General features: G+C 46.4%; 2 protein-coding genes across 9 annotated transcripts in view; one reads left to right on the plus strand and one right to left on the minus strand.

The window, feature by feature from the left end:
• Nucleotides 1-2398, minus strand: part of Polr3a (polymerase (RNA) III (DNA directed) polypeptide A) — a 38377-nt gene extending 35979 nt beyond the window's left edge. The window contains exon 1 of one of the 2 annotated variants that reach the window (NM_001081247.2): nucleotides 2201-2386. In NM_001081247.2, the coding sequence (NP_001074716.1) occupies nucleotides 2201-2244 (44 nt within the window). In that variant the 5' untranslated portion in view covers nucleotides 2245-2386. Of the gene's footprint in view, nucleotides 1-2200 lie in introns of both variants that reach the window. The other variant, XM_006518819.4, reaches the window with a different exon arrangement.
• Nucleotides 2399-6005: 3607 nt separating this feature from the next.
• Rps24 (ribosomal protein S24) lies at nucleotides 6006-12288 on the plus strand. 7 transcript variants are annotated; one of them, NM_001360584.1, is made up of 8 exons: nucleotides 6006-6086; nucleotides 7078-7143; nucleotides 7235-7444; nucleotides 8711-8821; nucleotides 8945-8947; nucleotides 9380-9397; nucleotides 10758-10777; nucleotides 11103-12288. In NM_001360584.1, the coding sequence occupies exons 1-6, from the start codon at nucleotides 6084-6086 to the stop codon at nucleotides 9383-9385; spliced, it is 399 nt and encodes a 132-aa protein (NP_001347513.1). In that variant the 5' UTR covers nucleotides 6006-6083; the 3' UTR covers nucleotides 9386-9397; nucleotides 10758-10777; nucleotides 11103-12288. The 7 variants fall into 7 exon arrangements, with proteins under 7 accessions (NP_001347513.1, NP_001347514.1, NP_997518.1 ...); NM_001360585.1 differs by lacking the exon at nucleotides 9380-9397; NM_207635.2 differs by lacking the exon at nucleotides 8945-8947.
• The last annotated feature ends 261 nt before the right edge of the window (nucleotides 12289-12549 follow it).

Consider the following 12549-nt stretch of genomic DNA (forward strand, 5'->3'; position numbering starts at 1 on the left):
TCCTACGGGAAAGAGTTTCAATTTTCCCTCATGAGACGTTATTGCTCTCAAGGTCACTCCCTTGGTGGGCAAGCTAGTGATGAACCTATCTTTCTCAGTCTGGACTTGCTTCCTTATCTCTGCTTTCAGGTTCCCTACACCTTCAGTGCCCCTCTCCTCTCAGTATATTCTCCTTTTTGGGGGGAGGAGGAGGGTTGAGGCAGGGTTTCTCTGTGTAGCCTATAGTCTAGGCTGGCCTCGAACTCAGAAATCCGCCTGCCTCTGCCTCCCAAGTGCTGGAATTAAAGGCGTGCTCCACCACCACCCGGCCTATACTCTCCTTTACTGTCTTCATTTAGTCCTTTTGGGTCTTTTGAGGTATCTTCTTCCACTGCTATCATTTGCATATTGGACACCCCCCCCCCCCACCATTCTGGGTGCCACCCTTCCTCCTCTTCATTGCACAATCCTCCCAGGGATGCCCTTTGTTTGTATATATAGACGTCTTCGAAATCTCTTTACGTCAGCCACCTCTAGTTGACTGGGCATGGGCATCTCCAACTCAGAATATCTGAAAAGTTACATCTAGATCAAACGTGTGCAGGCTTCCTCCCCTTTGCCATTTTCTAAGAAACACAAGCAAGTAACAACTTACATGGACAAAGAGTTCATCTAGAGATACTGTGCTGCTTTGAATAAAAGACTTTATCTGTTTGGAGTTGGGGTAGGAGCACTAACTGTTCATAAAAGATAGAGAGAATTAAAATAACATGGGATGATGGTACAGTCTGATGGGACACCAGGGTCTGGTCAGAACACCTCTCTGCAAAGGTGATCTTCCAGCTGAATTCTAAGTCAGACAGAGCAAATAGGAGAATGAAGATAGGAAGCAGAAGGTAAAGATTCCTTGGCCCACAGGCACTGGGCATCACCAGAGAATCACAGGCAAGCGGCACAGACAGCTAAGGGTACAAGATGAGCCCAGTAAGGCCTGCAGGGGCCAGGGCTTGGGATTTAGGAGGGAATCAAGTGTCAGCATTACCAAGAGCTGCTGGAAGATCCAGGTGACAGAGATCTAGTTTGCATCTGAAATGAAGGGTCTTGCTCTGTAGCTTGGGCTAGCTTCAAACTCCTGACTGCCTGCCTTGGCCTGAGTGGCATAACTATTGGCTTGTGGCTCTGCATCCCTGGGCTGCTGTGTGAGGATCCTTTCATGTGAATAGGGTGCGTGTGAAGGACTGAGATGGTGGACTGAGAACAGTCGGAGGTCACCCAGGTGACACCTGTCCCAGTGAACAGTAACACAGAGTTCCTCCAGTCTCATTTTTCTTACCTCTGTCTCTGCTTCTCTCTTCCATTTTATGCCCTATGCCCCTTTAAGTTCACTTCTCTCCAAAGTCCCCACATCCACCTCAGAGCCCTGGACCCAGCTCAAGTCACCATCATTGCCAGTCTAGATCCCTGCCATGGCCTCAAACTCTGTCCTGGCCAAACACTCCAAAAGTCTGACACGCCTTGCAAGACTCACATAGTGTAAGTCCCCTGCTTCACGTCTATCAGTCTACCTTGTCCCTCCAGTACGTGTTTTAAAAGGAGCCTGGTCTGCACCGAGCCCAGACTTATTCATTACTTGGTGCTCTCAGTCTCCTCTCTGCTGGTCGTTGCATTTGCCACAATCATGGCTGATTTGTCTACTCTACAACAGACCAAGCAGAAAGACTGCATTCTGCGGGACCTTTAGTGCACAACACTGTCCTCAGTACATTCTCTTATGTAAGTTGAAGAAGCAAAAAGATCCGCCTTAGCCTCCCCCCCCCCCGCCAAAAAAAAAAAAAATCAAACAACCAGGGCTTAATAATTAAGCTTTGAAACAGAGAGCCCAGAAGAGCAGCTTGGTTTCTGAGCCTGCCACTTTCTAGCTGACAACCTTGAGTCAGCACACAACTGTGTCCTCGTGCCAGAGGAAGAGGTCCGCTGAGAGTAATCAGCGCAGGGATTCAGGAGGTGGCATCTTCGCCCAGAATGCCCGTTCTGACACTGTTCCGTCCATTGCACTTTCCCCGCTATACCTCACGGATCCCCCACCCCCCACCCCAGGATCTGAAATCCCATCCTGGAACTTTTTTCTTCGCTCCCTTAACAACTGTCCCTCTCCTGGGACACTCTGGGACCCGGGACCTCAGCCTCCACCTCACCCCCACCCCTTCGGGGGCGTCCTTACATTTTCTTAGCCACATCCGTCTCGCGGAACTGCTCCTTCACCATGGTGCCGGCTGGCCGGACGCCCTTCTCGGAGCTGCGACTACAAAAACCACTGTCGCCGCACCTTCCCGGGGTGCTTAGGTATTTAGGAGTAAGGAAGCTGCAGCAGCCTCCCCGGCCACCGTAGAGCGCCGCACGTGCCGCTTCCTCTTCCGCCGCCGGACTTTATGAAGAGAGGCTTGGCAGACGCTGCTTTGAGCCCTCCTTCTAGATCGCCATCTAGCGGCTCCTTCACGAAAATGCACCTAGGCCGCGCAGATCAGTGGGGGAAAATGGCTTTTTCAGGTGGGTTTCTCAAAACAGCAGAAGAGGCCGGGCGTGGTGGCGCACGCCTTTAATCCCGGCACTTGGGAGGCAGAGGCAGGCGGATTTCTGAGCTCGAGGCCAGCCTGGTCTACAGAGCGAGTTCCAGGACAGCCAGGGCTACACAGAGAAACCCTGTCTCAAAAACAAAAACAAAAACAAAAAAACAGCAGAAGAGACGGATGGACCGCTTTTTTTGTTTGTTTTTTTTTTTTGTTTTTTGTTTTTTGTTTTTTGTTTTTTTGTTTTTTTGTTTTTTTGTTTTTCAAGGCAGGGTTTCTCTGTGCAGCCCTGGCTGTCCTGGAACTCGCTCTGTAGACCAGGCTGGCCTCAAACTCAGAAATCTGCCTGCCTCTGCCTCCCGAGTGCTGGGATTAAAGGCATGCGCCACCACGCCCCGCAGTTTTGTTTTTTTTTTTTTAAATCTCAAGGTCAAAAAGTTACATCAAATAGAAAAAAAAATCAAACAAGGACCGGCGCGCGCGTGTGTGTGTGTGTGTGTGTGTGTGTGTGTGTTGTTGTTGTTGTTGTTGTTTCCTGAGAAAGGCTCTCCATATATAGTCCCGACGGGTACTGAATTTGCCATCCTGTCTCCATACTCTCAGTGCTCAGTTACATCCCACCTGGTATAAATAAGTAAATTTACATATCTATTTACATACTTGTGTACAAACATATATACAAACACATATAAACACGCTTATTCTTACACAGCATATGTAATATATATGTATGGTTCGTTTTGAATTGTGTGTTTTGTAAATAGATGCAACAAAAACCCACCCAACCCTTCAGCTCTCCAAGGAGAGAAAGAACGGTCTATTAAAAACTGCCAGAAGCCGGGCGTGGTGGCGCACGCCTTTAATTCCAGCACTCGGGAGGCAGAGGCAGGTGGATTTCTGAGTTCGAGGCCAGCCTGGTCTACAGAGTGAGTTCCAGGACAGCCAGGGCTACACAGAGAAACCCTGTCTCAAAAACAAAACAAAACAAAACAAAACAAAACCAACTGCCAGGCCACCACTAAGAACAGTAGAAGACAGCTCCCAGCAGCAAAGCCTTGCTAGGTTTTAGGGACTTATATGGCTGGAGTGGGGCCAGCTCAGAAAATCCCGGTGGTTAGCATGAGAACTCTGTTGGGCAGGGAGGAGACTGACAGATACAGCCAGGAGCCTTCAGCCAGCTGTTAAGGGCTTCTGAGAAATGCTTTAAGTCTGTTTCCTAGCAAGGTCTGGTGGGGTCCAGACCATCACTTTAAAATAGTGCCGTCAGCACTGCCGTTTGGGGGCCTGCTTTGGGGACTTAACATACTTGTGTGTGTTTGTGTGTGTGCAGGCAGAAGTGCAGGTTGGTCTCCTCTGCACACTAAGCCCTGTACTCGGGTATTTCCCTTGGAATAATGCTGTTAATTCATGTTTGCTCCACTTTATGCAAAGCATTAACTTCTGGTTCAGGCAATATTAAAAGCTTATTTTGTGTCAGATCAGAGATTCACACACATACAAAAAAAAACCCAAAATATATTTTGAGATAGGTTCTCTCTATGTAACCCTAGTTGGTATGTTGGTGCTTGCTTTGTAGCCCAGGATAGCCTCAAGTTCTTGGCTAATCCTCTTATTTAACTTCACAGATTGGTGTGGTCATTCATAGGTGTATGCCACCACAGCTGGTTCAAATAGATAGTTTCTTTCTTTTTTTTTTTTTTCTCCATCCAGAGCTGGGCATTGAACTCAGAGCCATTGCATACTGAACAATGTAGATTGTACCCAGAGCCTTTGCATATTAGACAGTGTTCCGCCACTGAGTGGACCTACATCCTCAGTTCTTTTAAAATTTTAACTGGAGCCAGGATCCAGCCATGTCATCCAGGCTGGCTGGATAAAAACCAGTCTTTTAAAAACTCACAAGTTTTTAAAAGACTCTCAGAAAGTCTCAAAGCCAAAAGAGCCACAATCCTCCCTTCCAATCCAATAAACTGCTAGGTGTGGTGCCCCACTTGGGAGGTGAAGGCAGAAAGATCAGGAATTCAGGATCATTCTTGGCAATGCAATGGATTTTTCAAGACCTTGCATGGGCTTCGAAGGTCTGGTTTTAAAGAACCTAAAGCCTCACACACGAAAAACCTTATGAAAAAGTCACTAGCAACTCGTGGTGTCACGTCAATGCAATAGGGGTGAGTAGTTAAGGTTTCTGCTATTTCCCTGGTGTAAAGCAGGGATGCTGACTGAAAGGCCTTTTTTTTCTCATTAATTAATTTATTTACTTTACGCCCTGATCAAAGCCCCCACCCCACCCCGACCCCAATGGCTTTCTTAAATGCCTTCAAGATGAACTTTTTTGGAGACAAGTTTTACTTTATTTTATTCTTTTTTTTTTTTTGGTTTCTCGAGACAGGGTTTCTCTGTGTAGTCCTGGCTGTCCTGGAACTCACTTTGTAGGCCAGGCTGGCCTCAAACTCAGAAATCCACCTGCCTCTGCCTCCCGAGTGCTGGGATTAAAGGCATGTGCCACCACGCCCGCCCGGCACTTTATTTTATTCTTGAGTCAGCGTCTCACTGTGCAACCCTGATTGACCCAAAACTCTTTGTAGGCCTCAAACTCAGAGATCTGCCTTCCTCTACCTCTTAGGCCCTGCTTAGTGGAAACAATTTAAACCAACTACCTGCCTCTAAGATTTAAACTAGTGGTTCTTAGCCTTGCTAACGCTGCGGCCTCTTACTACAGTTCCTCATATTGTGTTAACTCTTGACTATAAAATTATTCCTGCCGGGCAGTGGTGGCGCACGCCTTTAATCCCAGCACTTGGGAGGCAAAGGCAGGCGGATTTCTGAGTTCAAGGCCAGCCTGGTCTACAGAGTGAGTTCCAGGACAGCACAGAGAAACCCTGTCTCAAAAAACCCAAAAATAAATAAATAAATACTTAAAAAATAAAATTATTCTCGTTGCTACTTAATTGTAATTACTTAATTGTAATTAATTTGCTGTGATTTTGACTTGTAATGTAAATATCTGTTTCCTGATGGTTTTGGGCAACCCTTGCAAAAGGGTCGTGACCCTTTGGCTGAGAACCGCCGATTTAAACAAATGACATTGAAAGCGAACTTTACTGGGTGAAGTAGCGCACATTTCTCAAATCCAACGTGCCTGGGAGGCAGAAGCAGGCCGTTCTCTTGAATTCGAGGTCAGCGTGATCTACAGCGATAGTTTCAGGGCAGCCAGGGCTATATAGTGAACTCCTGTTTCAGAAAACAACAAAATACAAATGCAGGACGGAAAAGAAGGGAATGGGAAATATACACGCGATTGTGTAACCATACATCAATTTGAGTGGATCCAATTCAGGCCAGCCAGAGCCCAGGTCTGGGGCGTGGCTAAGGGCTAGCGAGGCGTGGCTTCAAGTACTTTCGGTCAGGCATTGCTGTAGTCTACCCCAAGGCCTTAGCCACGCCCCCGCGCTGGGGTCCTTCCTTGCGCGTTGATATGATTGGTCGGCAGTGAGCGGTCCTCTTTTCCTCCTCTCCAGCTCCGGCGCCGTAGCCATCATGGTGAGTCTCCTCGGGCTCTCAGCACTATCCGTCGCTTATCCGCGCCATCCCTGCCTGTTCGGGGACCCCACTAGAGCTGCAGCCATCCGGGGCCCACTTACTCTGCTCCGGCCTGCCTCACGGAGGCCGGTCGCCCGGGGTCGCCGAGTCGCGGCTGTCCGGCACCGCCGTCCGGAACACGCCGGGCTTTGGGCTCCCGGGCCTCGGCTATGGAAACCCCTGTGGAGCTTCAGGGGCACGAGTGAGGCGGGCGCTGGCGGGCCAAGGTGACGAAGGCGCCTCCGGCTCTTGGGCCAGCGGACTGAGCGGTGGAGCAGAACTTGGGTGCCTCGGGGACCGCCAAAAAGTGGCCTTGTCCACTTCTCTGAGGCGGAGGACTGAGCCTTCCGCCACGCGCGGGCTGTTCTTTGACTCGTGCATGGTGCTATCGAGGTGACTTAATCCCGATTCCTCGAGTCGAGCTCGGAAGGCAAGCAGCCATGTGCAAGCTGCCGATTTGAGTTGATCTCTGCTAATTTTCGTGTCTGTTTAAGCTCGCTGAATGCCAGCTACTGCGGTACTTACTCTAATTAGGGAAGAAGTTGGCGAAGTCCTGTGTCTGGGTAGCCACTGAGAGATGCTGGGAACCACTGAGACTTCTCTCTCCAAGCACTAGAGGCATTGGTTGCAGCATGTAGAGAGTCCTGGTGGTGTCCAGTGTCAGGTGATCAGGGATTCTCAAATCAATATGTGAGATCACAAAATCAGTAGTACTTCAAATGATAGCCATAATCTAAAGTGAAGTTTGGATGACGTGAGAGAAAATGAGTTGTTTTATGGTAGTTTATGAGGCGCTGTCGCCTGCTTTGGGGCTTTTTTGCCTTTTCTTTCCTTTATAGCTTGTCCCCAATTCCTGCCTCTTTCTAGACTGCATTGCTAGTAATTGCTGAAAGGCCAGAGCAAAGGCAAGACGAGATTTTTAACATCTTACTGACTTGTGTGTTACCTGCAGAATGACACAGTAACCATCCGGACCAGGAAGTTCATGACCAACCGTCTGCTTCAGAGGAAACAGATGGTAAGGATCAGAGTCAAAATGTGGTCTTTGTGTCTGCTTTTGAAGATGTAGTTAACTTGTAAGGAGTACTGACTCTTACACCTCTTTATAGGTCATTGATGTCCTTCATCCTGGGAAGGCAACAGTACCAAAGACAGAAATTCGGGAAAAGCTGGCCAAAATGTACAAAACCACACCAGATGTCATCTTTGTATTTGGATTCAGAACCCACTTCGGTGGTGGCAAGACCACTGGCTTTGGCATGATCTATGATTCTTTAGATTATGCAAAGAAGAATGAGCCTAAACACAGACTGGCAAGAGTAGGTATCTTATTCTTTAATGGATACATGCCTGTAATCCCAGCCTGGACTGAGTTAGGATGGCAAGTTAGATTTTGTTTTCCAGTGTATATTGGGATACAATAAGCAGTTTGGGCCAAACTTGTGGTGTTCTACCTACCCACTAGCCCATCTCCATGCAGTTTCTCTGGCCTTCTGAACTGGAACTTAGCAGTCTTTACTGGGCTTTCTATTTCTAAGTAGTGGAATTGCAGGTGTGCACTGCCATACCTCACTGTTTTGTATGAGCCGTGCTGCCGTCCATGCCTAGGAAAAGTTGGTATCATTTAATGGGAAAGTTACCATATACAATATACAATGCACACATGGTACCTTTAAAAATGTACAAACTTCATGTAGTCCAAAATGGGTAACAAGCTTGGTTGATGGTCAGGATGCACCTGGCTGGCTTATTTCATTCTTTTAGGTGACTTCTCACTGTCGCCCAGGCTGACCTCCTCTGTCTCCAGCGTGGTGAGATTACAGGCATGGGTTGCCCACCCTGAGTTATTTTCTTGTTTGTTTCATTGGGTTGTTTATTTGAGGCATGGCCTTTAGCACAGGCTAGCCACAAACTGGGAGTTACTTTACCCAGTTTCATGAGTTCTTTAGTCCATTTACTCCTTGGTATGATGAATTCTCTACTATAACAGTTGGACATGAGGACTTCCTGAAGTTTTTTTTTTTTTTTTTTTGAGATAGGGTGTTGCCCTAGCTGGCTTCAAATCACAGGGATTATCCTGCCTGTCTCCCAGCTCTGGGATTAGAGGCATGTGCCACCACACCTGGCTAGGTATCTTAAAAAAAAGTGGTGCTTTGGGAATCTTGCTGAGAGCCTTGTGAAGATTCTGTCTAGAATGCCAAGAACAGATGAGTGGGTTAGGATCCGAGGTGGGGGTGGGGTGGTAGGGTTCTTAGTAAAAGTGTTCCTTCCTTCACTGGAGAAATAGAAATTGAAAGACAAGATGCTGAGCAGTGTTGTGGCAGGGTTTTTGGGTTTTTTGTTTGTTTGTTTGTTTTTTGTTTGTTTGTTTGTTTTTTGGTTTTTTTTGTGTAGCCCTGGCTGTCCTGGAACTCACTCTGTAGACCAGGCTGGCCTCGAAGTCAGAAATCCGTCTGCCTCTGCCTCCCAAGTGCTGGGATTAAAGGCGTACGCCACCACGCCTGGCTGTTGTGGCAGCTTTAAAAGGTTGAGCTGGTATCAGAGTGGTGAGGAAGGATTCCATTAAATGCACTCTTCTCTCATAGCATGGCCTTTATGAGAAGAAAAAGACCTCCCGAAAACAGCGAAAGGAACGCAAGAACAGAATGAAGAAGGTCAGGGGCACGGCGAAGGCCAATGTTGGTGCTGGCAAAAAGGTATGGTTCATGGCTGCTGCAGAAATGTCATTAGTTGTTAAGCTTAATATTTTCTGTGAGAAGGGGCTTTCTTTTCTAAATAATCTGTTTTGGTGTTTTTCTTTCCCCTCTTCTGGATTGCAGAAGGTAACGTTTTGAGAAGCTCTGTAGTGTGGTAGTATCATAGAGTAGATTGGCCCACCTCTTCTGCTCGTAGACTAGCACACTCCAACATAAGGCCACATTGATCCAGCGATCCTAGTGGCTGCTTTTAAGGCCTGATTGTTGTAGAAATTTTCTTGTTAGTTGACACAGTCCCCTCGAGGGAGAGCAGGTCATGCTCCCTGGGACTGCCTTTTTTTTTTTTTTTACATGGGCTGGTTTTTGAAGCAGTTGGATCAATGTGGCTTGTGCTTTCCTCTCCAGTTAGCTAAGATCACAGTGATTTTGAGTAGTAGCTGCATACCAGCTTTGCTAGCTAATCTTGTAGAATGGAATTTAAGGTGTTGGGTTGCTGAATAATCAAGTGTTCTGTGAATTTTTTCCCCTCTCCTACTGTCTGGATTTCTTGTTCAACAGAAATGAAATACCTAGCAGGTACTGCCATTGGGCACGGTGTGGGGTGTGCCACCTTCACTGAGCTGGCTCTGATGCTTTGCATGTTGGCTTTTAGATGATGGTTTTTATAGTACGGCTTGTTAAAGTGCCAGTGCCTGTTTTAAGTAGTGTCTTAACTATCAGAAGGAAAAGCTTACTCATATTTATGTTGGAGACCCCCAAAACACATGTTAGATGGAGGGAGGTGTCTTCTAAAGGAAGGTAGGTGCCCTGGTCTCCTTTAATTTGTAGTTAGAGTCTGGTATTCAGGAAATGGTCAAGACCAGTAGATTCCCTTGGGAATAATGGCATCTGATCCAAGCTGGTTGGCCCTAGCATTTCTGTTAACTAGTCTCCTGTTCGTAATAGAAAACTTTGAAGTAACCTTCTGACACTTGGTACTGTTTTCACCACATGCAGTTTAGTCGGGATGGCTCCCGTTTCACACTTAACACTGTGCAGTAGATTAAGTGCACTAGGATTAAGTTTGTATGGTTTTAGAAATCTGCCCACTCCCCTCTGCCTACCTTTCAAGCTGCCTGCCTGAGACCACACTCAAATGACTTACTGCTTTCCTATCAGCACTGGCTAATGAGCACTGCCCATAGACAACGCTGCTTAGGTGTTGCAGATCATACCTGTTGATCAGAAGTGTTGATGTAGGTTTGTCCTTTGAGCCAGAACTGAAGGCCATGAAACAAATTCTTTGCCAGGCTCTGTCCCCCTGGATGGGGTGTTCTGTGGAGCTGGTGATCTCACTAGTACACTACACTTTGAAAGGCTAGCTTAAAACTGGGCTTAAAATAGTAATGTCCTGAATTTGTTTTGCTTGATGTTAGAACATCCTTTGTATACAGTGGAGCATACAAGGCATTGGTCATATATTTGTAAAGTAATTGGATTTTTACTTTAGCTAAATTTTTGTTACTAATCTGTATACCTTGTGGTATCAAGATTGGTATAAAGTACTTTGAGCAGATTTCAAAGACTTGCCTGCCTAATCATACATACAGAGCTCCTCCCATTGGAGTCTAAAGATTCCCAAGTCTGGGTCCTCTGCCTGGCACAAGGCTGACCTGAGCCAAAGGGCCCAGCCCCATTGTCATCCATGTGCAACATGGGTTGGTGGCACCACTCTGGCATTAATGCAGTTGCCTGTTACTTTGTTAACATTGGAACTGGTAATCAGGGAAGGTGCTGTCAGAAGTGGGTGCTGTGCAAGGAATGTTCTGTACACAACAGAGGACAGTCACCTGAGGTATCTGCATGTACTTCAGATAATTTTGGTGTTTGAAAAAGGACTACTAATGAACTGTCTGTTTTCCTCCTTCCCATTCCCCCTTTCCTGCCACTGATTCAGTGAGTGGAGATTGGATACAGGTATAGTTCAAGCTATTCCGTAGATCACTAGACTCCTTGTTACTGATGTAGTAGACCAAGCACGTGAACATTTATAAGTAGATTGGCAAGTGTAGTTTATAACAGTACTAACATTGACTGTCTAAACTTCAGAGATGGTGACTTGTTTTTGTTTCATTTCTAACGTGAATGTTAGTTTAGTTTCTGTGTGTTTGCATCATCCTTACAGTTTCTGTTCTAGGTTAATACTTGTTCTGCATGAGTTATTTTTAGAATTTGTTTGTCTTTGAACTTTAAAGATCTTTTTTAAAACTGTTGCTGACTGAATTTCTTTCTCCATTTACAGCCAAAGGAGTAGATCTGCGGTGACTTGATGTTTTGCTGTGATGTGCAGATTTCTGAGAGGACAAATAAACTAAAAAGCTCCTACACGTCTGCTCTGCTGCTTATTGGGCATTAGAAGAATCAGGTGGCTGCTTGGGTGTTGATGCAGTCAAGTGCACTGGGCTTGGTGAAAAGCCCAGTGTAAGAGGCCGGTACAGATCCTTCCTGGCAGAGGGTGGTGATGGAGAGAACATAAATAACTACATGGGCAAAGTGTAGGACCAATTACCCTGTTAGCATCGTCTTTGCTCAACACCTTTCTGTGTCCCTAGACTCTGAGTTTTTTTCTAATTGATTTTTATTGAACACTGAGTGTTTTGAGGTTTTATTTTTTTAAGATTTATGTATGTGAGTACACTGTAGCTGTACAGATGGTTGTGAGTCTTCATGTGAATGTTGACAATTGAATTTAGGACCTCTGCTGGCTCCGGTCAACCCTGCTCCAGCCCAAAGATTTATTACAAATAAGTACACTAGCTGTCTTCAGACACATCAGAAGGGGGCGTCAGATCTCATGGGCAGGTGTAGCCACCATGTGGTTGGGGGATTTGAACTCAGGACCTTCAGAAGAACAGTCAGGGCTCTTACCTGCTGAGCCATCTCCCTAGCCCCTTCAACTTTGTTCTTAGAAGCCAGGCCTTCCTCTCCTCCCTCTGCTTGATGATCTCTAGCTCTAGCTGGTCTGGAACTCATGTAGACTAGGCTGGCCTGAACAGAGATCTGCCTTCCTCAGTACAGAGGTTAGAGGTGAGTCTCCCTTGTTCCCCACATCTGGCTTTTGGCCTTAGTTGAAGCTAAATCTGCCTGAGACAGCTTACCAGATCTTATCCCAGTGGAAATTGAGTCTGTCTTGGGCTAGGACTCCAGGCTTGGCAGCAAGTGTTCTGGCAGTGGCCCATAGTCACCAGTCCAGCAACAGATACTTTGCTTTGCCTGATATTGGGAGGGATCAGAGTCAAGAGCCTGAACTGAGTTGATCAAGTCAGATATTCGGTTGGGCTAAATTTGCTTTTGTGCTGAGAGTGAAGCTTAGCCTATGTGGATCTTAGGTGAGTTTTTCTCTATAAAGGCTGTATTTTATCAATTTGTATGGGTCCATGTGGTAATCAGACTTGTAAATGCAATAAACATTGAATGGAAAACTAGGGACATCTTGGGACTGGAGAGAGAAGTGGTTTGTTTGCTTTTGAAGATGGCCTGGTTTCAAGTTTTCAGTGCCTTGTGGCTGGCTATCATTTGTAGTTCTAGTTTCAGGCAGGTAGATATTTTATGTGCATTGGTGTTTTGGTTTCATGTGTGTCTGAGTGTTGGATCCTCTGGACTGGAGTTAGAAATGGTTGTGAGGTGCCGTGGGGGTGCTCTTAATCACTGAGCCCCTCCCACCCTTATGTCAATTGTAATGAGACATC

The sequence above is a fragment of the Mus musculus genome, chromosome 14, assembly GCF_000001635.26.
Source record: "Mus musculus strain C57BL/6J chromosome 14, GRCm38.p6 C57BL/6J".
Taxonomy (NCBI): Eukaryota; Metazoa; Chordata; class Mammalia; order Rodentia; family Muridae; genus Mus; species Mus musculus.